Source organism: Saccostrea echinata, unplaced genomic scaffold, assembly GCF_033153115.1.
Source record: "Saccostrea echinata isolate AGI-Se365-2 ecotype Australia unplaced genomic scaffold, CSIRO_AGI_Sech_v1 ptg000010l, whole genome shotgun sequence".
Lineage (NCBI taxonomy): Eukaryota > Metazoa > Mollusca > Bivalvia > Ostreida > Ostreidae > Saccostrea > Saccostrea echinata.
The window spans coordinates 2,543,643-2,566,600 of record NW_026889759.1 but is presented as its reverse complement, the minus strand read 5'-3'; the positions used below and the strand labels follow the sequence as shown (position 1 = coordinate 2,566,600).

The 22,958-nt window shown below is 32.1% G+C and overlaps 1 protein-coding gene across 1 annotated transcript; it reads right to left on the bottom strand.

Moving 5' to 3' along the window:
* Window positions 1–3,148: 3,148 nt before the first annotated feature.
* Window positions 3,149–21,642, bottom strand: LOC133184139 (nuclear pore complex protein Nup85-like). Its single transcript, XM_061319017.1, has 22 exons — window positions 21,610–21,642; window positions 19,472–19,571; window positions 19,255–19,356; window positions 17,477–17,537; window positions 16,204–16,274; window positions 15,702–15,815; window positions 14,551–14,672; window positions 13,608–13,733; window positions 11,567–11,692; window positions 10,891–11,022; window positions 10,564–10,667; window positions 9,244–9,327; window positions 8,888–8,953; window positions 8,592–8,642; window positions 8,288–8,388; window positions 7,472–7,557; window positions 5,674–5,705; window positions 5,458–5,558; window positions 5,142–5,241; window positions 4,610–4,661; window positions 4,268–4,360; window positions 3,149–3,824 (listed from the first exon to the last, which is right to left on the bottom strand). Exons 1-22 carry the CDS (start codon window positions 21,640–21,642, stop codon window positions 3,720–3,722), a joined length of 1,962 nt encoding a protein of 653 aa, XP_061175001.1. The 3' UTR covers window positions 3,149–3,719.
* Between the last annotated feature and the right edge of the window lie 1,316 nt (window positions 21,643–22,958).

Below are 22,958 nucleotides of genomic sequence, written 5' to 3'. Positions count from 1 at the left end.
AAATTTTGTAAATTACTTCTTAACCTTAAACAATCTACTCCGGACTGTATGGTGTATGGTGAACTCGGTCGACATCCCATGTCCATTGAAATACAAACGCGTATTATTTCCTATTGGTGTAAACTTAAACTTGGAAAAGAAACAAAAATATCAAGTCTGCTGTTTAAATTAAGTGATACCGTAAATTAAAAGACTAAGAAGATTACTTGGATAAATAATGTCTTAAATATCTTAAACGATTGTGGACTTTCAAATATTTGGAACAGTCAAGCCTTCAATCCAAATTGGTTAAGAGCGAAAGTAAAACTAACTTTAATAGATCAATTTAAACAAAAATGGAATTCGGATGTTCAAAATTTATCAAAGACCCTAAATTATAGAATATACAAAGACGAACTAAAATTTGAAAAATATTTAGAAATTCTATCACGAAAAGAAGCCATAAATTTCTGCAAATTCCGTACTTGTAATCATTATTTGCCAATTGAAACTGGACGTTGGTTAAATGAACCAAGAGAGATTAGACTATGTAAGAAATGTCAATTAAATGAAATAGGAGATGAATTCCATTACATATTAAATTGTACGGCAATGACACGTGAAAGAAATAAATGTTTAACACAAAAACAATTACGATTCAAAAATACAATTACATTTAGAGAAATAATGAATTCAGATAAACAGTCATTTTTAAGAAAACTGTGTATATTTATTAAAAAAATTACTAAAACGTGCTCCCCAAACTAGTAAAGACCTAAACCTATAATTGTACTATTTGTCTATCCTCATACTCACGCATGCCATATATGTGTTTTTATTTTTCATCATTGTAGTTTACATTTATATCTCGCTATACAATTGTAAAATTGTGAAGAGATCAATAAATTCAGTTCAGTTCAGAAGGGGGGTGCTAGGTATAAATTGTATGTAAATAGTGCATATATCATGAAATAATTTCCTTAAAACCCAAGAAAATTTGGGAAAACTAAATACATAATCACAATAATGATGGAATATGGGAAGAAGAAGTACTTTCATATTTTTGTGCAAATGAATGATTGGAAAGATAAAGGGTATCTAAATCATTTTACTGGACATAAAAATATTTTAATTTATTGTGACAAGTAACTAATTGAGCTGTATTTGAATGAGCAATAAATATAATTGTGATTTCTTTTCTTATTTTCTTTTTATTTAAACTTGAATATTGACAATTTTGCAAATTTTTAAAGGAAATGTCAGCCATAATATGCTGCAAACAGTGTTTCAGTTGCCATGGAAACCAGACACTGAATTGATAAAAAATATTTTATTTTAGGAAGTTACTAAGCAAATTCTACCAGCATGCAAAGTTTTAAAAAAAAAATTGGAAACCCTTCATGTTTGAAATTGAAAGTTTGGAAACCACCGTCCTATTCAACTACATAAATAACGGGTTATTTTTATAGTGAAATTCATTAATTCTTTTAATTATTAGCTTTAATTCTAACTAAGGCTTTACTATAACCCTCTTTTTAGAATAGTTAGAATATGTGACGTTCTTTTAAATTCAGAATTCTAGCCTAGTTTTAATTCACCTCTCGCACATTTCCACATGATTCGTACTTATCTGAAATTTGTGCGGCTGCAGCTCACGTTCCCAATTATGCCCACGCCATCTTCACTTTAGAGGCGGATCCCACCCAGGATATCTAGGGGGGGGGGGCTTAAAACCGCCACTGCAAGATTGGGTAAAATGAAACCAAAAATTGAGAAGAAATAGAATTCAATATTATAGAATTAAAGGTCGTACAACTACGATGGTTCAAACACCGTCTACAAAAAGTACATGAAATGTGGAGATAACGAACAGTATTCAAGCTCAAACAATACAAATCGGTAGCAGAGCAATGACAGGCCTCTAAAACATCAGAGGTGGGATCAGGTGCCATGGAGGAGTAGGCATCCCCTGCCAACCGGTCACACCCGCCGTGTGCTCCTTGTCATGATCGGGAAAAACGGAAAAATCCGTAATAATGGCCTAACAATTAGTATGAAAAACGTCAGTCAGCATTTGATTTAATGATAGATTGTATTTGCCGACAAGGTCATTGTATCGACCATAGAACTTGCGAAATGATGACTTTAAACGAAACTGTTGATATTCTTGTTTCATCAATTTGTTTGTCAATGGCTTGCTTCGTTTTAGAAATTGTTCGTACGTAGAGCATGCTCTTGCAAATCGAATCAACCGAGAGATATAAACCCCGTATGCAAGTGATAAAGTTTGGTTGTTACTCCTTAGGTTTTTTTAACGTTTTTTTTTTTTTTGGTAAAATATCCAAATATGAAGCCGATGTGTCAGACTCTTGTGTTATCTTTTATTTCAAGCGCACTCGATATTTCATATTTTGCCATTCTAACATTATATGGGTACTGTAAGTACCTATGGGCCTTAACGGTCACCTGAGTTATTTATATCATAGATAGAATAATCAAAGGGAAGTAACTTCTCTCAAAGTATAGTTAAAATCCCCCTACATAATCGAGTTGTAGCACCAGAATACCTGACCCAGTGGTTTCGAATTTCACAAATCTGATTAAAAGAACCTTTGCTCATTACAACTACTGGCATTTACTTAGTTTGCCTGCTAAATGCCTAGGATTAGAGAAAAGGATTCACCTCTTCCCCCCCCCCCCCCCCCCCAAAAAAAATATTATAATAATAATGCATTTTTCACTATATGATCAGTACAGTCCCTCCCACACACCAAAAACCTGACCCTGAGCCATGAATTTCACAATTTTGGTGGAACGCTCAATGCCTATAATTACAATGCCAACATTGTGATTGCTTTATGTCTAACAGTAATGAAGATTTCAATTTTTTTAATGATTTTGGTCCCTTCTTTCATGCCCCAGGGAGACAGAGACCAAAACTCACACATTTTGTTGCCCTTAGACCATACTCACCATAGATGCTCAAGGTCGTCTGGACGGACGGTGGGTTTGGTGAGATTTGGGCTTCCCAACCTTATAGCTCTAAACATCATACTAAATTTCATTTGAAAATAGGTCTACTCTCCAAATCTTCATGCATTTTTTGGCAGCCACTTATTGCAAGGTCATTTTTGTATAAACTATTATAGAAATAAATATCATCTCCATCTTGAACAGAGTGAATTCTTTAATTTGATTGAATGTACCTAAAATGTCACAAATATTGTAGGAAGTAACAATACATGCTACTAACATTACGTCCCATTGACATTTACATCATATTCCATTAACATTGACATGAAATTCACATCCATGTATGGCAGGAAGACACAAATGTATGTCCTGAATCAATTTGCACATTCAATCTGCATTTCTTCAAGTGATGTAAGAAGAATGTAAATGCCCTCTTAAGAAATAAACATTGTTGATTCACTTTTTTGTTTTAAGGATCCACATAATCAGATTCTTTCAAAATATTGAAAGTCACAACGAGTCCTAAATTTTTTTTTTTAATTTTGACTTCTAAATTCTCTGATTCAAATTATAACAATGAGAGTTTTGTCACAGTTTCAATAAATGTAAAAAGTTGAACACATTTTATGCAACCTAGTAACTTCAAGTAACACATTCATTTTGTATTTAGCAAATAAAGTTTACGAATCTTTCTGGGCACAATTCCATTCCCCAAATTAGGAATCTGTCATTTTGATGCTGCCTTGGGATCATAATTGTACGATATCTCAAAATATTTTCACTGTCCCTTCCTGAAGTATGGCTTTGGCTAAGTTCTCGGTCAATGTTAATTTCAACGCATCCAGTTGGTCTTTTCTAGCTTCTGTGAATCCCTGAAGTCAATATATTGAAATATTGTTTTATTTCTTTAAATATTGAATCTGACTTTGATAATTTATTCTATATTATTAGAGACGAGATAATTCAGATTCCAAGATAAAACTTACAAAAGGTCCATTTTAAGATATTGCTGCCTGATTTTCCAACTTATTTTAAAGTAACTAAGAATTCTTTAGAGGAAGAAAACCAAAAGTAATGAAACAATCTTTTATGAAATAAATTTTTTGAACATGTATATACAGTCAAACCTCGTTATCTCGAACTTCACGGGACCAAGAAAATACTTCAAGATATGGGAGGATTCGAGATATCCATGGTAAAATACTTAAGAAATAAGCGCTTGGCACTTCAAAATCACTTCGACATATCCATGGTATTTGAGATATCCATGTTTGAGATACCGAAGTTCAATTGTAGTATAATAAAGCGAACATACTAATCCATCTATTTTCTTTCCCAGACTATACTCTGTGGTCAGTTCCTCAAGGCACTGCATGAGTTCATATGTTTGTTGACTGTTGAAGATGAGCTGTAAAAATAAAGTTCTGAATACTAGATACTGGGTGTTCACAAAAACTGTGGAAATTTACAGTAAAGTCTTGTAACTACATTGTTGTGTAGCAGGAAAATTATGCATGCTACTGCATTGTCTGGCTGACTATCCAAGAGTTGGTATTGACCATGAATAGGTTGTCAGTTAGTTGCTGTACATAGATTACTGCTACTCAGTACCTATATCAATTAAGGTATAAAAAAGCAAAATAAATGTAAAACTCACCTCTGTTTTCTTAAGTAGAGGTAGTGCATCAATTAACAATGTTATCCAAAACCTAAAAAGTAATGCAAGAGCTATACAGATGAAGATTATAAAACTTTAATTCCTCATGGGATATTAAAAACCAAACATCACTACAAGATGATATTGCTGGGATGCAAAGTATTTACAATTCATTAAAATAAAATGTTGGGAAGAAAACTTTTTAAAAAAGAACTCTGTCATAATGTGTCCCTTTGTTTACTTAATAAGAAATATAATTTTTTCCTTTAATTAATGCTAATGACTTTTCTTAAGAAATCTTATTCATCATTAAAATGCACTCTAATTCAATTTATCTTACAGGGCATCATTTGAGAGATATGGCCTATCAACCTGACAATTTTATACAGGAATAATATTTATCCTAGTTAGAGTTATCTCTCTTATCAGAAAGTGAACCTTAAAAATTTGCCTTGCAGTAAAAAAGTCAGCTTCATACAGTAGGTCTCCTGACAAAATTATACAGGGCAAGGGAAGTTAAAAAATCTCTTACTGCTTTGGAGCCAGTCGAGCTTGTAACAGGGCCAGTAGTAAGTCTCCAGCAGCTCGATACTCCCCCTCAGAATAAAGCTTGTGGAACTCCCGATATTTTCCTTTAAATATACACCATTTAACACTGAAGTTAATCAAAACTTAGGCAGTTGCAAAGACTTAAAGAATAAATTTGAATGAATAATTCACCATGGAACTCTTTATACAATCTCTTTTTCTGATTTGTAATTTCAATATATTCAAATACTCATTAGATGATTAATTATTATTTCTAGAAAAAAAAAATAATGAACCTGTAAATAAAATAACATTCAAACCTAAAAATGTTAGTCTGTTGCTTAGTAACATGGATGGGCCCAGGTGATCTATTAGGTCAAGGTTCGTGAACTCTCCATTCTCACTGTACTCCAGTAAAAATCTGACAGAAAATACAAGACATTAAATTTTTAGAAAATGCTTTGCTGAAATACTCTTATTACTGATTTACCATCAGAACAATTACAGAAGGATACTGCTGTGTCAAATATACATACTTTTCTGCAAGAACTGTGGCGAATCCAACATCCTGGAAAATTATGAACAAAGAATTCTTTAAATGTAAGTCTTCTATCTACTACTGTAGATCACTAAATTTTCACACCTTATTTTCGCGAGATTTTGTTTTGTACAGTGGCGCCTCATTTATCCGGACACCTCCGTCCCCAAAAAATCGTCCCGATAAATGAATCATCCGGATAAGTGAATCACCTCTTAATAAACCCTCTCCAAGCATGTATATATGCACATACTGGTATCAAATGTGTAGGCAAAGGAAAAAAAAACTGTAATATTTTGGTTTATTGTTTTTATTTTATAGTTTTAAAAGAAGTAATTAATTAAAGAAAAATATATTTTAAAAAATGTAATTTACACAATAAAAAAATGGATAGGCAATTTTATGCCGAGACCTCCCTTTTTAACACAGGGATTTTTTTTTTGCCTTCTTTTTGGCATGTGACTTTATGGGCTGAGCAAATTTTGATCTATAACAGTTTTATTTCACCATCTTCTATAATTATTGAAGCTCATTAAATATGACAGCATCATAGTTGAAAATGTTCAAATACAAACTAACCCCATATCTTCAGTACACAGGACTATTATAGTAACTGAAAACTGAAAGCTGACTGAAACATGCGCAATCAGTGAAAGTACTGTAAACATTCAACATAAACACAAGTCATCTTAATGTCAGATTATCAATATTAATTTTCTACAGACTCTAAGTTTAAATTTCGATTTAAAAAAAAAAATACCTTGGAAAAAGTAATAAACTTCTATACCCAAAGCCAGTTTTATATTTCTTTTCTAAAGTTTCGTACCTTTATAGGCGGATTATTACATTAAATAGAAAGACATTCTTCAATTATGTACCTTTTTAAACTGTCCTGTGAAAAAAAGCATTTCAAATACATTTACGTTTTTATAGAAATGGAAAACTATATTTTAAACTAATGCAGTCAACATGACCAAGGTCATTATGAAATCGCTTGTTTTATTGTTAATTTTTATTTATAACTCTCCAAAATTCTCATAAATTTACAGATGTATATACGATTAGCAATATGATTTTGAACGTTTTTTTTTTATTTAATTAATGCACAATTTAAGCTAAATTCTTCGAGCTTCATTATAGACGTGTGATTTAATTGAGGTAAACACACGCTCATTTTAGACGCTATTGTTTGTAGGTCACAGGTAACCGCCTTCAAACTGACTGCATGGCCAAAGTTTTTACAACAATTAACACTTCTGCAGATAAGTGTGAAAATGTCGTTTTTTGAAAAAATACCGTTCGGATAAACGGGTTATTTTTCAATGAACTATTATGTTTTGTAGTAGAAACTGACCGTCCGGATGCGGAACACGACTTTCTGGATGAGACAGTATAACGTGGAAAAAATCGGTTCCCAAAAAATATCGTCCGTAAGGTGAAGCGTCCGGATAAATGGCGCCACTGTATTTATAAGCGAAACAAAATTTTCAAGAATTTCAGTAATTGCTCTATGTAATCTTTAACAGTAGAATCATTTATATCATAGGATGAAATTTTCGTGAGGTCTCGTGTGGTTACACAAAAATAAGGTTCTCAGAAATAAAAAGTGATTTACAGTAACTTAGCTAGTGAATCTTAAATTTTAGTCGATGAAAGAGTTCAGAGATTAAAGCAGATATTCTCACATTATGAGGTTATTACCCCTGGCTTTACTAGTAAGAAAATTACTGACAAAGCATTAGTAAATGTAAAATATTCTAAAATATTTTTTTTTCTACTTTTGCATGAACTCTTACTTTTGACCTCAAAAACCAAGTGAGAGCAGCTCCAAGCCGTTTGTTCTTAATACATCTCATCCCCATCACTTTACAGATACTTTTGGCTACAATCATAATAGAAACACATTAGAAATCTGTTCACAGTACAAATCTGTTCACAACAGAAATCTGTTCACAGTAGAGATCTGTTCGAAATATAAATCTGTTCACAACAATTATATTCTCATGTTTTAACAAAAGCAAAGGATAAGACAATATATAAAGGCCTATAAAAAATTGTAAATTTGGAAATCCTTTGCGTTAATAACCAAAGTATAGAAATCTCAATCACAGATGAGCATTTATTCCAATGTAATTAACCAATAAATGGCAAAATAAAAACAGTATGAATATTTGACATGAAGAAAGCAATAAACCAAAACATACTGAGCATGTTTTTATTTAGAAAACATAACCACTGGAGTAGACTTAATTTAGGTGCAAAGTTAAAAGAATCAAGTTGCATAAAAACTGTTCATTTTGCCTTTCAAGATTTGCTTTGTCCAGTTCTGAAAGTTGTACAATCCCTCTTGAAATTCTTAAGGAAAAACCTAAAATTAGCCTGTTAAGGTATTGAGGCAATTAATAGATATTCCTCTAGTGTATATTTTTCTTTTTTTTAAAGTTACATATTCATGACAAGTAACTGTAGTGTTAGTCTCCTCAGCTCTACAATAATGGCAATTATACATGTACATCAACATTTATAAGAAATTTTAAGTCCAGAGACAGACCCCATTGTAAAGCTGACAAGGACCTCTGGTATCAACTTTAATAAGATGTTGTTTCCCTTACATTGTTCTGTCATGTTGCGGTCTTCACAGATCTTCAGAATTTTGTTTGCCTTTCTTTCAGAATCTACTGGAATGTGATCCAAGTATAATTCAAGGTATTTCCTACAATGAAATAAAATTAAGTAATTTACATGGACACTTTTAAATGAAATTAAGGTTGTCAACAAATACTGTAAAAATATTACATTTGGCTGTGTGTTCTATTTACTAACTTAGCACCTTTCACGCAAAGCAGCTTCTGCTAAATCAAGACCATTGCTAAAAGTCCTGTGTATACATATTCATATAAAGGACATAAAACTGACCTTCCAAATTCTGCACAATGGTCAAGATAACTAACACCAACTATCCACAAACTGAAGAGAGAGAGAAAAAAAATAGCACAAAATTACAAGTTCAGGTGTTGCTATCTGCTAGGATAAATGTACTTTTGTAAAGATTAGTCCTAAGATACTTTTAAATACTCTCATTATAAATTATCCATTTTTAAAAAAAAAAAAAAAAGAGAGAGAGAGGATATTGGGGGCTCTTCTGAGCCCTCAGAAAGCTGACTAATGTATCATATCAATATATGGAATTTCTGAGTACAGCAGAATCTCACCTTTGGTGTGACATGAGGGAACTCGCATATTCTAACAGGAGGAATTCTCTCAGATCTGACCCAAATCTGTAGTAAACAGCAGTTTTTTTATGATTATAATACATGTACATGTATATGAGCAATATAAATTTACCCCCCCCCCCTTCCTTATGGGACCCCATTTACTGGTTTTTACAGTTTATATTTGAAGATATATTAGGAATTGACTGAACTGTCCTGCAGCATAAAAAGTATACCAAATCAAAGTTCATGCAAGACTTTCTGTCACTATCAAGACTTTTTGTCACTAGCAAGACTTTTTTGTCAGGTAACATCAGGTAATCAAATCAAGAGTGTTAACAGTCAAGTGTACTTACTGTAATCTATGAGTGTCTAACTGTCCACAATGTTGAAGTAGGTCTGTTAGGTGAGCTACGAACCAGCCATTACTAAACACAGACCTGACAGAAAAAGACAAAAACTAAGCAACAACTCTGTAGAGGTACTGAGTTACAAAGCACACCGATTTACATACTGAATACTATTATCAGCACCATAAAGTACTACTTAATTAAATTTCTTGCCTAACAAAATTGTCAGAGAGGCAGATACATGTAATTATAATTCTAGTCATATACACTCAGGTTCTTAATATTAATATGGAATGAGACTGCACAAAATCTTGAAAATGAGTCATTATAAAAATCTTTTGATGCAGTACACGTATAGGAACTACGCACGCTAACTCTCGATTCCCCCCTACATTTTACATCCATTTAATTCAATACTAATGGTAATTTGGCCGTAAAACCTTTGTTTAATGCAAAGAACAGTTCAATTGTAATTGACTGATAATTTTAATACCAGTGTTAAATAGTTAATTACCCCTAATTCCAGCTCTTAAAATAAGGGGGGTAGACAATATTTTTCATTGAAATCGGGCTTTAAAGCATCACCACCTTTTAAAATATTCTTGGATATGAATAAATGTTCCTTAAATCTTTTTTTATGTTTTACTCATATAAAATTAAACATATATTATTAATAAAATACAATGTTTTAGTTATAAACCCCTTTGAAATTGGTGAAAAAATATGCATTTTTGTAGTTTTTTTGTCTGTAAACATATGTTCCCCCCGTGAAACACAAAAAGCTTTGGTATGAATTTGTGAAATGACAGTCCACATTACCTGTAAAAAAGGAATTTTTGTTTCACGGGGGTGGGGGGGAGATGTTTTAAAAATATTTTCCATTTTCCATTGATTTCTATAGTGAAAAACACAAGTTTACCAAAATTATAGAGTTATGTATCTTTGTTTTCCCAAAGAAGTAATGTTTTATGAAAATTCATATAAATATCTATATAGATATGAAAAATTATTCAAATGTGTTAACTTTTGAAAATTGACTTGGATGTAGGCAGGAGAACAACTATCGTTAGCAGTTATTTGGAAGTTATCTGCCTTTAAAGATATACTGACTTTAAAACATACAAAGTAATAGAGAAACCTGCCATTAACTAAGTGCTAGCAGTACTTCACAGATTACATGTGAAGATACAAAAGGATCTAATGCTGCAACAGGACAGAATTTTACAGTAAGGGTTGTATCTACATGAAGGGTTGCAGCAATTCCCCCATTATTGTTTTAATCCCCCCCCCAAATTAAAATTTCACTGTCGTATCTCAGAAATCTACCTGCTGTCCTTGATGACTTGATACACGTCAGACTCTAGAGTGTACAGTAAAATACTGTCTAGTTCTCCCATCCTAGTAGTGCTTCTGTACTCATCTTGACAACTCTACAATATCAGGGACAAAATGTAAATACATGCATATCAGTCTTTTATTTGAATTCAGCGTAAAAAACATATTCATATCAAATATGCTTACAATTTAAACATGTACCTGCTCTACATAACATTTTCACCATTTCAATAACTAGATTTTTACTACAGAAATCCTGTTAAAAACCTTATTTTTGTCTAAATTCAACTTCATTTAAATTTCAAAGTTGTTAATTACCTGGATATAATAATGGAGATCACAAGCTTTAATTGTTGGGTCCTGGTAGAGGGCTTTAGCTATCAACATGTGATACCAGGGATCACAGAACTCCTTCACTTCACTGAATACAGCATCCTCACCACATAGAATCTACTCAAACACAATCAACAGTGTCAATACTAAAAGTAAAACAACACCGCATATTCACCACATAGAATCTACTCAAACACAATCAACAGTGTCAATACTAAAAGTAAAACAACACCGCATCTTCACCACACAGAAGCTACTCAAACACGATCAACAGTGTCAATATTAAAAGTAAAACAGTATGTAGAATTAAAACAATCCTTCTACCATTCTTAACGAAGTTAGTATAATTTTTTGTTATTTAAATAATTTTTGAATAATTCTCTGCCAAATTATCATTGACTGTCAGCAAAATATCGGGCTTCTCCATTCAGAGGGTAAGAAAAAAGTCCTTACTATAAATACTTAATTACTGCTGTAATCAAAACTTTTTTTTACCATAAACGCCCCTAACAAGACATCAAAATTTGCAATCTATGCTCTAAGTACATGTACAGACAGTCTTCATTTCATTTCATCCATGTAGTAAATTTATATTCTCATTTATTGTCTTCAGAGAATTTATAAACAGCACAAACTTTACCCTAACTACTGTAAACTTTACCCTAACTACTGTTTCTAAATTTGCGTTTGTGGAGAACTTCTGTTCCTCATAGTTTCTTTGACATTCATCTCTCCAATGTCGCCACTTCATGTCAAACTCTGCCACCGAACAACCTCTGTATAATTGCTGCAACAGGACAAAATATAATTATACAGATATAATGTCACTGAAACTTTCTGTAAGCATGCTTTTAACCAGTTAGCTTATTCTCAAGCATTTTGGGCAAACATTGTCTTTGTTTCTGTGTACAAGTTACTTCAGAGAGAAATCCTGCTTCTTTGAAGGGAGAAGCATATACACATCTGATCTAAAATTGTAAACATGGCTTTTTTTCCATCAGAAATTAACACATAGTTAATGATTAAAAATCACGTAAATTTTTTTTTTATTTTTAAAATAATCATAAATAATATCTGACCATAATTACAGTTGAACTTCAGTATCTAGAACATTGATATCTTGAATACCATGGATATAGCAAAGTGAGAGAGAAGTAAATATAACAACCACACTTTCATTATGAATGTTAGTCTCAATTTCTTGAACCCGGATATCTTGAAATTTTAACTCAGTCTCATCAACTTTGAATAAACTAGAAATCTGACCAGTCAGCAAGGGCTCCGTCGAGGTGTAGAAATACAAGGGTGCAGATTACGGGATGAGAATTTTACTTGATTCCAAAAAATTTCAAAATATATAAAGATTAAGCAACAGCAACTGCTAAATATCCAACAATCTGTAAATAGTATGATCCTTGTATTTACATAAGGCAGTAAAAAACATCATATCTACAATAACTCAATTAAATGTATATTTAAAAATGAATGAAGCATGTGTTTCCTAAAATGCCAGCCTTCAGTGAATGCAAATATCACCCAGGCTTGACCTTAACTTCAAAACAAATATCAGTTGCAGACAAAGGTGTTAATTAATCTTAAAGTGACAGAAAGATAACCCTCTAAAATATATATATATAATATACCAGCAAGACAATCAAACCCACGGGATTAATTATATGTACTGCTCTCTCAATCTTTTCTTCTAAGTTTACAATAAGAACTTTTTCAGCAATGATAGAATGAGGTTATTATCTGAATACATGTTAAAATAATTAGTATTCTTGAATTTACATAAGGCAGAAAAAAAGAAAAAAAAAGAAAAAAGAAAATAATAATAAAAACGATATCTTTATCTATATCTTGTTTTTAGAATTCAAAAAAATCATAACTTATTGTGTATTTTAACAAAATAAAGTAGAACATTATTTAAATCCACATTTCAGAGAATGTAAACATCATTCAGAATTGACCTCAACTTCAAAACAAACTTCATTTGCAGACAGAGGTGTTAATTTTAAATCTCAATGTGGCAGATAAAGATAAATGCTTTGGATTTTCTTCAAGAGGAAAGTTAATTAATCCCAAGAGATTTATTGCAGCCTTTCATAGTTTACAATAGGAACATTCTCAGCAGTTATCTCTCTTTGCCCATTAACTCTTACATAAAGTTAAGGAATATACCCCACCACCCCAGCTCCAAACCAGATGACATAGAGAACCAAACTTAGCATCAAAATATGTCTTACTGCCTATTCAACCAACATACCAAATTTGAACTTAACTGGTCAACCCTAAAAAAAGTTATTAGAAAAAAACAGAAAATTTGTGGACGGAAGAATGACAGACGGACAGACAGACAGACAGACAGACGGACAGACAGAGTGATTACTATAGGGCATCCGCAAATCCTTGCGGGGCCCTAATGAAATTTGACTATATCTCAGCTAGACAGATAGACAGACATGAATGCCATACCAAAATATGTACCATCACAGACTGGCATATAAACACAATACACATCTACTGCACCAAATACAGTGTACATGTAAATATTCTTGAAAAGAAATATTTTTTCATAATAATCAAACTAGTGTACAGAGAGATCATATCCCTGCATCATTGAAATTCTGGGTTTTGGCAATACTTGCTATGTAAAAACTTTTTCAATTTACAATTTCAAGTCCAACTTCAAAAACACTTACCGTGAGAAGTGGCATTCTCTTGAGTAAGCTGATCAGAGTTTGGAAGTCATCAGTCTGACTTGCTGAATGTAGGGAGAGTAGACGCCAAGCCCTCTCCACCTGACCTTGTAGCACCAATCGAAAAATCTGAAAGAACAAGCACACAGTATTGGAAGATCATCATTATTTGACAATGTTAAATAACACTGAAAGCATAGTGAGCTTTTCTTATATACATGGTCTCCTAATAATGTGTTCTATTCAGGCACTACACCCACTGTCTATGAGAGAATTTTCTGTATAGAGAATTAATTCCACGGGTAGTAATTTTCACGTTTTTTTCTCCTCGGACACTATCCCAGCTTGATGAATTTGCGGAACTGGTGTAAAAATTTTTAAAAATCATAATTTCAAACCACCTACATTGGTTTCTTTCCCTGATCTGCATCAGTATTCAAAATGATTGAGACAATTGCTGTTAAACGTATTGGACTAAATGTCAAATGACTTCCCTGCTTGCTATTATAAGGAGTGGTGTCGTATTACCCCCACAGTTGTTATACCAAGGTAAAACTGACACACATCACCCAAAATTCTCCTTTTTGAGGGGACAAGACATCACAGCAAAAACCATTGGTAAATGCAATACGTCAACAAAATAAAGGAAGTCCGAGAGTTATTTGAATAAATAAAATTGAAAAAAAAAAATCTGGGTTACTCAAAATGTTGATAAAATTAGGTGACAAGTGCTTGAGGTAATATTAGTTTACTTAAAGCTTATTCACTGTTTCTTGAATTCACGTATTTATTAACAACGTGAATATTTACATCTCAAATTATTGTCGCCCTATACAGTACTTTTAATCCACATGTTGCATATATAGGCAGAAGCATCCTTTCTTTTTTGATTTTATTAATGTGGTTAAAATAAAGAATTTTAATTTGGAAACAACTAGAAATTTACTGTATCCCAATAAGTAGAAATATTTCCTGGCTGTTCTTCTCTCAATAGATCACCAAACATCTTCTCAGGTGTTGTAAAATGAATCTTCCACCAGTCCAGTAACTGGGGAACAACAAGACCACCTACAAGAAATTCACAGTATTGTTTCTAACAAGTGAAACTCTTATCAGCAAATTCTTTGTGTATCATATCATTGACCCTAAACATACCATATATACTCGCATATAAGTCAGTGTGCCTTTAAGTCAGTTGTATTTTCTGCAGTTATTTTGGAGCGATTTACCACTGACCCACTTATAAGTCAGTACAACTTTTTGCCAGAATAGGTTGACAATATCAAATCAATGCTCTTATGTTTTAACCTGGTTTTAATCAATATTCTTAAAAAATGATGTTGATAAGTAATTTATATCATTAAAAAATAAGTAATGTGCACTTAAGATAAAAATAAATCTATTAAAATTTATAAATACATGTATTTATGCATAATCAAATAATTTAATATATAAAGACTCTTTTCAACGAAAATTGGCGGGATTGTTTATAAAATACTACCTTTCGTCATTCAGAGAAATACCAATCTTTCTATGACTCACCTATCAGTCGGACACGGAGTTTTGGACCAAAATTTAACTCCCAAAAAAAAAAACGACTTATAGGCGAGTATATACGGCAAGTAATACTCTTACCTAATTGTGTATATAAACAACAAAGAATTCAAAATTCAGATAACTATTTTCAATTTTTGTCAGCAAAAATATAAAATCTGCAACTTTCAGGCTACTTTACTATCTGTAAACTGTCATACATCAGTGTAACCAAAAATCTATCCTAATCTTAGAGAAAAACTGTGAAGGACAGGTTAACAAACAGGGCTCTCTTTGAAGAAGATTTCAATTAAACAAGCTTACCAACAGACCTCTCTATGAAGATTGCAATCAAACAAGCATACTAACAGATCTCTCTTTGAAGATTTCAATGAAATAAGCTTACCAAGAAAGCTCTCTATGAAGAGCTACCAACAGAGCTTTCTATGCAGTGGATTTTAAACAAGCAAGCTTACCAACGGGGCTCTCTACGAAGAGGATTTTAAACAAACAAGCTTACTAACTGAGCTCTCTATGAAGAGGATTTTAAACAAACAAGCTTACCAACGGGGCTCTCTATGAAGAGGATTTCACACAGACTCCAGATGAGCTCAGACATATCCAATAGCTTGATGTGTTCCATGTACTGCTGCCTTTGGTCCTCATCTCTGCTGCTCTCTATACAAATATCAAGTAATTTTTTTTCCAGCACAATTTTTTTAAATAAATACCATATGGTGCAAGAAATTTTGAAAATAATACGGTAACTGAGAAGACAATTTAACTGAATTTCTTGCACTTTTTCACATACTGTACACACATATCATTTTAGTGGGATACATATTTTGACACCTTTGGTGCCGTTTGTGCACCAACTCAGGACGACCACAAAAATGTAAAACACTAAATACTGACAGCTTAAAAGCATGACTGTGGAAAATAGACCTGGTCTTTGTCTGTGCTACATTTGAATAAGCTTAAACAAATACACCTACAGTACAATATAATCTATACAGATGTACACCTACAGTACAATATAATCTATACAGATGATGGAGTAACATACCTATCATTTCCTCCATATCCTTTAGGTAGGCTTTTTGTGTTGCTCTGTAGTGTTTGCTTGACTTTAATATTCTGTCAAAATGGTAATACATGTAGTTATTTAACTTTCATAAAAAGGCAAATGAATAAGAAATATTGTTTAATATATAAGTATTTCATGCATTAATACATGGATGTACACACCTTTTGACAAAACATTGTATAAAACTTTAAGTTTCCTCATGTCTATAAAATCTATAAGCACTTGACATCATTTTTCTTATGCCTCCCTTAAATTAATCCTAAATTAGATAGGGGGTTATTTTTGATGCCAAAAAGAAACTAGAGGTACTGTGAGCGAGCTCACAAAATTATAACCTCCCACTGGATTTTTTTTAAAGTACCAATATTCAACGTTCCAAATGAAACCTTGCCAAAATTGCCTTGGTTAAAAAAATTGACACATCCTATGGTCAGAAGTAACCTTTGAATGAATTACGAACCTCCAATGCTTCTCCATCAGAAAATCATGGACCTGACATGAATTTTACACTTTTTTTCCAGTGACCTTACTCATAGGCAATCTTTGTGTCAAGTATCAACTTCCAATAATACTCCATTTGAGAGTCATAGACCATACACGAGTAACACACTTTTTCTGCCAGAGACCTTGAACTTGCTGAAATGACCTTGGGTCAAGGTCAATACATATCCTCAGGTCATAGGTAGTATTTGTGATAAATATGAGTCTCTAATGATATGGTTCAGACAGGAAAAACACAATTTTCTAAATGTTGCCTTAAACTTCATCAAATCATTTTGGGTCAAGGTCATGATACACCTTCAGGTCATAAGCAATCTTTGTGCGAGGTATGAACTTCAAATGTGTCTTCACTAGGAAGATGTAGACATGACAAAAATTTATAATTTTTTCTACCAATGACCTTGAACTTGCCAGAATGACCTTGGGTCAAGGTCCTGACATACCCTTAGATCATTAACAATCTTTGTACCAAGTACAAGCTTGCAATAATTCTCCATAACAAAGATATAGTCTGGACAAGATTGCATAGACAAATGAACAAAGTGATTCCTATATACCCTCCAAACTTTGTTTGCATGGGTATAAATAAAACTTTGATAAACAAAGAGCCTGAGGTACACACAAAATTGGTGTGTTGTATCTGAAAAGCTTTTTCTTTAACTTATTATCTCCACATTGGAAAAAAAACCTTTATTTTGCCACCGTGGAATTGTCAAAAAGCAGCTCAATCATTATATGCCTTTGAACTTACTGTGCATGAAGTGCTGCTCCATTTAACCGAGAAGCTTGGCGTTGCAGGGTAACAAATATATCTGAAATCATATTTCATTATGCAACTTTACAAAAAAAACTTTTTATAAATATAACCATTATGATGGATAAAAAAATATTAAAGAAAGGAATCTTGCATTAAAATATATTAAAGAAAACATATTACATTGCAGAGTTAAGTGTAAATAGATGAGTATACCCTTAATTGACCCTTTTGGGTAATTGACAATTTGAAATTGAAAAATATATGCAAAAATTGGAAATACTGATGACAAATGATGTTTTACTGTAGAATAAAGACAGAATGTACGCTTATCCTTTACATAGTCTTTATATTTAGAACATAACCTACTTTTTCATCCAATCAACAATCGTTAAGTATTCTATTAAGTGATGCACTTAATCATAAGAATTTTCTATGTTCACAGTGACATCAAATTTTCACTTGACAGCTTTGATAGAGAGAAACAATTTTGTTGGTGCAGAACTTTGGATCAGCCAATGAAAAAGTGGGTTATGTTCGAAGAAAGGGCTAGGTCGCTTCCCTCCCTACACCCCTTCTTAATCGTTAAAATTTTACTTAAAAATGTGATGTAATTATTACATAAATCTCACAATTCAAGATTGTTGATAAAAAGCACTGAAAAATTCAATGTTTGTCATTTGGGAATTTTTTCCTTAATTTTCACAGAAAAAAAAGTCAATTTTCAACTGGGACAGGGTCCTTTTACCTGCTTGCAACACATAATTTAAGCCCCGAGTATACTTTTCAGCATAGTTGCCAACTCACCCGATTTCGTCGGGTTACACCCGATTTTTCGACCCTTAACCCGATTATTTTTTATGACACGGCGGGTCATGCTTTTCACCCGATTTTTGCCGAACAACTCGGAAAATCTCCCGATTTCCGGATTTGGTTCGTAAATTAGGTTGCACTTTTAACTTCCAGTTACAACCCAAGCTTGGATCTACGTAAACAATGCCGATGGCTATGTCCAGTAGGCCGTGTACCAGTATTGGCAGTAAATTATCAGTGCAGGTGTAAACAATTACCTGGGAGTTGTTTTGACAAATCAAAGTTTGAAGTCAATTTAAAATGGCTTCCAATAGAACTAGATCGTTATCAGGGCCAACAGGAACAAATTAAAAAGAGAAACATCATGTACATATCAAGGAATCTTGGAAAACAACTTTCATTAGTTAAAATAAATTGATCAAAGATAGTGTAGGCCTTACTGAACATTTAATACATATTGCACTTGTTAATCAAATAAATTAAAAGAGAGGAAAAATAATTTCACAACCAAGATTGAAATACTTTCAAATTTAGTACAAACTGAAAAGGCTCTCTTTTTAAAAAAGAAAATGTACTCTTAATTCAGGTCAATACTGAAGAATGAAACCTTCGATGCTCTTTTTAACATGTAAATTTAATCAATATTGATAATTTTTTGTCATTGTAAGTTAAAGCCTTTGTTTAATAAAAGAATTCTCAATACACAAATACTTACATTATATTTAATTCAATCAAGGTAAATATGTCGTGAACGTTGTTACGCGTTATGACCAGATTTTTTACTTTCCAAATCTGGTCATGACCAGATTTTTACATGTTGGAGGTTGGCAAGTATGCTTTTCAGTAGTAAAACACTCAAGCTGTTAATTTTTTCTAGATTTTTTACTATATCCAATATTTAAATTTTCATCAGGAAAACCCCCCCACAAATTTCCTGTATTTTCTTTGTACAGTGTTCTTACTATGTGAATCGTTGACCATTTTCCTAAGTACAGGGTGGTGTAGATCGATGTCCCATTGAACTTCCCGAATCTTTTCCCATTTACCGGAGGCTGGTCTTCTCTCTTTAATCAACAAAATGAAGAACAAAATTTAGAAACACATGTAAAATTACCAGTGTTTGAAATTCACTGTAAAAATGGTACAGAGTCCCATCTTTCTAGATTCTATTATATGTACCTGTGCAAAGGAGGGGATTTTTTCCTGGAAACACAAACAACCGGTTTCCAGTACCCCAAACTGATTGCAGTCCATATTGGCATGAAGAATCCGAAATCAACTGAAAAATGAAATTACAATTCTTTAACCTGAATTTTCTTTACATAATATAGCTATGGAACATGATTTTTAAAAGCACTTCTTAATTTAAAAAGCAACACTTTATATTTAAGAGCCTTCAAAACCATTTCCAAAACAGTTTCATTTTTTGAAATTGGTTGAAAAATAAAAAAGTTATGATTATTTTTTGTTTTCATTTTTTCACATCTTGAAACAAAAAGTGTTGCCATTTTTTTTTTTAAATCAAAGAGACAAAACCTACTTAGCTACAATTCTTTATTTAATGCAAAGTGCTTTAAGACAATTATATAAACAAAAAATATATATTTAAATTGTTTTCCAGTGTATATAATCTCATGAAAAACAAATATTATATGGTTGCCAGAATTCGAAATGTGGTAACACTTTATCTTTTTCATTCTTTGCTTGATAAAAAGTATGAGAAATATCAATATCAAAAACTTAATATTTCTCCAGCTAGATTTCTTTGTAAATTCAGCATCAGAATTGCCAAAATAATTTTTTTTCTTAAAAATATCCCCCCCCCCCCCCCCGAAAAAGGGAGGGGGTACATACACAATAAAAAATTAGGAATAAAATTCTTACTAGGGGGAACAAGATGTTTTTCACAAATAATGATTACTTTGATAAAGCGAAAGGATTAGGTTTAAAGTTATGAAACTTAAAATATCATGATCAGAAATTCTGTAAGTGCATCATAATTAAGCCTCAGCAAGTAAAATAGAAGTTAATAAATCCACAAATTTTTTACATACACATCAAACTCGCACACATTTTATTTTAGTATTAGAAAGTTACAAGAAAAGCTAAACTGGCTATACATAATAATTATTCAAGAGAGTATTGCATGAGGCACAAAATGAAGATATGTTTTATCGTCATCCATATATTTATGTATTGGAATATTTATGTTAAAGAAGTTCAATGACCCAATTCTCAATCCCATAATTTCTCACTTAACCTACTTATACATTACAGATGTTGTTTCTTTCAGTAAGATGTGATGTACAAAGTTCTGCTTGATTTCTTTTGGTTTCTCTAAATTTTATTTGAAGTATTGATGAATTATTTTTATGAAGTAAAACAAATTGATCTAGTTACAGATAACTTAAAGGTTGTTGAGTTGGCTTGGCTTGAAGGGGGAGGGGGTTAATGATAAATAGAACTACCGAGTAAGTTATAGGCCATTTCTGTGAGTGTACCAGTGTATTTAGAAACTTTCAATCTCCAATTTTTAATACAATTATTTTAGCTTGTGAAAAGCAGACGGCACTGAAATGTGACGCTGAATATGACCCTCATCGTCGTACATCACCTTACAAAGTCAAAATAAACTAAATTGTTGAAAGCAAGATATTCACATGATGTTATGACCATTTGGCACCTCGCAATTTACTAAAATCCTACAAACCCCTCATGCTTTCGTTTTCCTTAATGACAGCAAAGGGCAAATAACCCTGTCAGGCAAAAATAGTCCATGTGATCAAACGTGATTTGGTGTTGAATACAAGGATTTAAAATTATTTTTAGATTGAATTCTCATAGAAAGTACTTTTCTGTTTTATTATAATCAGGTTTTCTTGGTGTATATTCTGAAATTCAATTTTTTTCTCTTGAAACGAATATTTCATTATTATTTTTTTCCAACTGAATTGATGCAAATTATTTATTTTCATCGATATACACTTGCAGTAATACTTCAAGAAGGTTTCCGAAAAACTTTTGCGACTGTACATTTCATCGTCTTACTGTATCAGTCCGTAACACACGACCACCCGATCGTTTATTTTTCACGCCATTTTTTGACAACACAAATTTAGCAAATATTAGAGTTATCAACCGTTGCTTTTCCGTCGCTACATAATATTTTAGAAATTGCGTGCATAACTAACAAAACAATTGTATGATTGAGTACAGTTTGATTTCATATAATTCAAGCGATACTAAGTAGAATAATAAGTATTTTAAAAAGATAAACACGTGTATGATTACTCAAGAGAGTACTCATTTGTACTTACACATGTTTGTGTTTCTCTTTCGCGCTCCGCCATTTGAGGTATAATATGTATGCTGTTTTGGATCTCGTAACCAGCCTCTATAACCAGGCAGAGCGCATGCGTGAAATAAATTTCCATCGAGATCGGAAAACAGCAGAGAGGAAATTCGGAATATATAATGGAAACTAGTATTGCGGAATGATACTATAGTCAGATGCAGAAATTTTTGCATAATTCGATCAACTTTTATTTAAAAAAGCAGAAGAATAAATGTATCAACTTTACAGCTAGCTTTTATTTATTTATTTATTTATTTATTTGTTTGTTTATTTATTTATTTATTTAATTATTAATTAATTAATTTATTTATTTAATTTATTTATTTATCATTCTTATAATTAATTAACTAAGTAACTGATTAATTTATTAAAAGATATATATATATATATATATTTTAAATTCATTTATAACATTCTTTCCTTCATTTATTAATTATTCCATCTATTAATTAATTATCTATTAATTAATTCATTGATTTATTAATTTGTATGCATGTTTGTTTATTTATTTATTATTCTAATAATTAAGTAATTGATGAATTCATTAAGAAGTTCATTTATTTGTTTGTTTATTTATTTATTATATTCATTCCTTCATTTATTTCGTATTCTATTAATTTATTTATTTATTATTTATCTATTTATTTATGCATTCATTTATTCGTATTTTTATTTATTTCTTTATTTTTTATTTCTTTATTGATTGATTGATTTATTTTTGCATTTATTTATTGATTTATTTATGCATTTATCATATATTTCTTTTATAAATAAATTATTTTTACAGGGTTTGTATACTTATTACCAGGGTCTGTTTATGTATTGCCATAGTTTGTATACCATCACCAGGGTCTATATACCTATCACCAGGGTCTGTATACTTATCACCAGGTCTGTATACCTATCACCAGGGTCTGTATACTTATCACCAGGGTCTATGTACCTATCACCAGGGTCTATATACCCATCACCAGGGTCTGTATACCCATCACCAGGGTCTGTATACCCATCACCAAGGTCTATAAACCTATCACCAGGGTCTATATACCCATCACCAGGGTTTGTATACCCATCACCAGGGTCTGTATACCTATCACCAGATTCTGTATACTTATCACCAGGGTCTGTATACCCATCACCAGGGTCTATATACCCATCACCAGGGTCTGTTTACCCATCACCAGGGTCTGTATACCCATCACCAGGGTCTGTATACTTATCACCAGGGTCTATGTACCTATCACCAGGGTCTATATACCTATCACCAGGGTCTGTATACCCATGACCGGGGTCTGTATACCCATCACCAAG

Coding starts and splice junctions, on each gene's coding strand:
- LOC133184139 (XM_061319017.1), bottom strand. CDS start 21,642: ATGGCGGAGCGCGAAAGAGAAACACAAACATGT. Junction 19,357..19,471: donor AAATCCCCTCCTTTGCACAG/GTACATATAATA, acceptor TGTTGATTAAAG/AGAGAAGACCAGCCTCCGGT. Junction 10,668..10,890: donor ATCTCCATTATTATATCCAG/GTAATTAACAAC, acceptor CTGATATTGTAG/AGTTGTCAAGATGAGTACAG.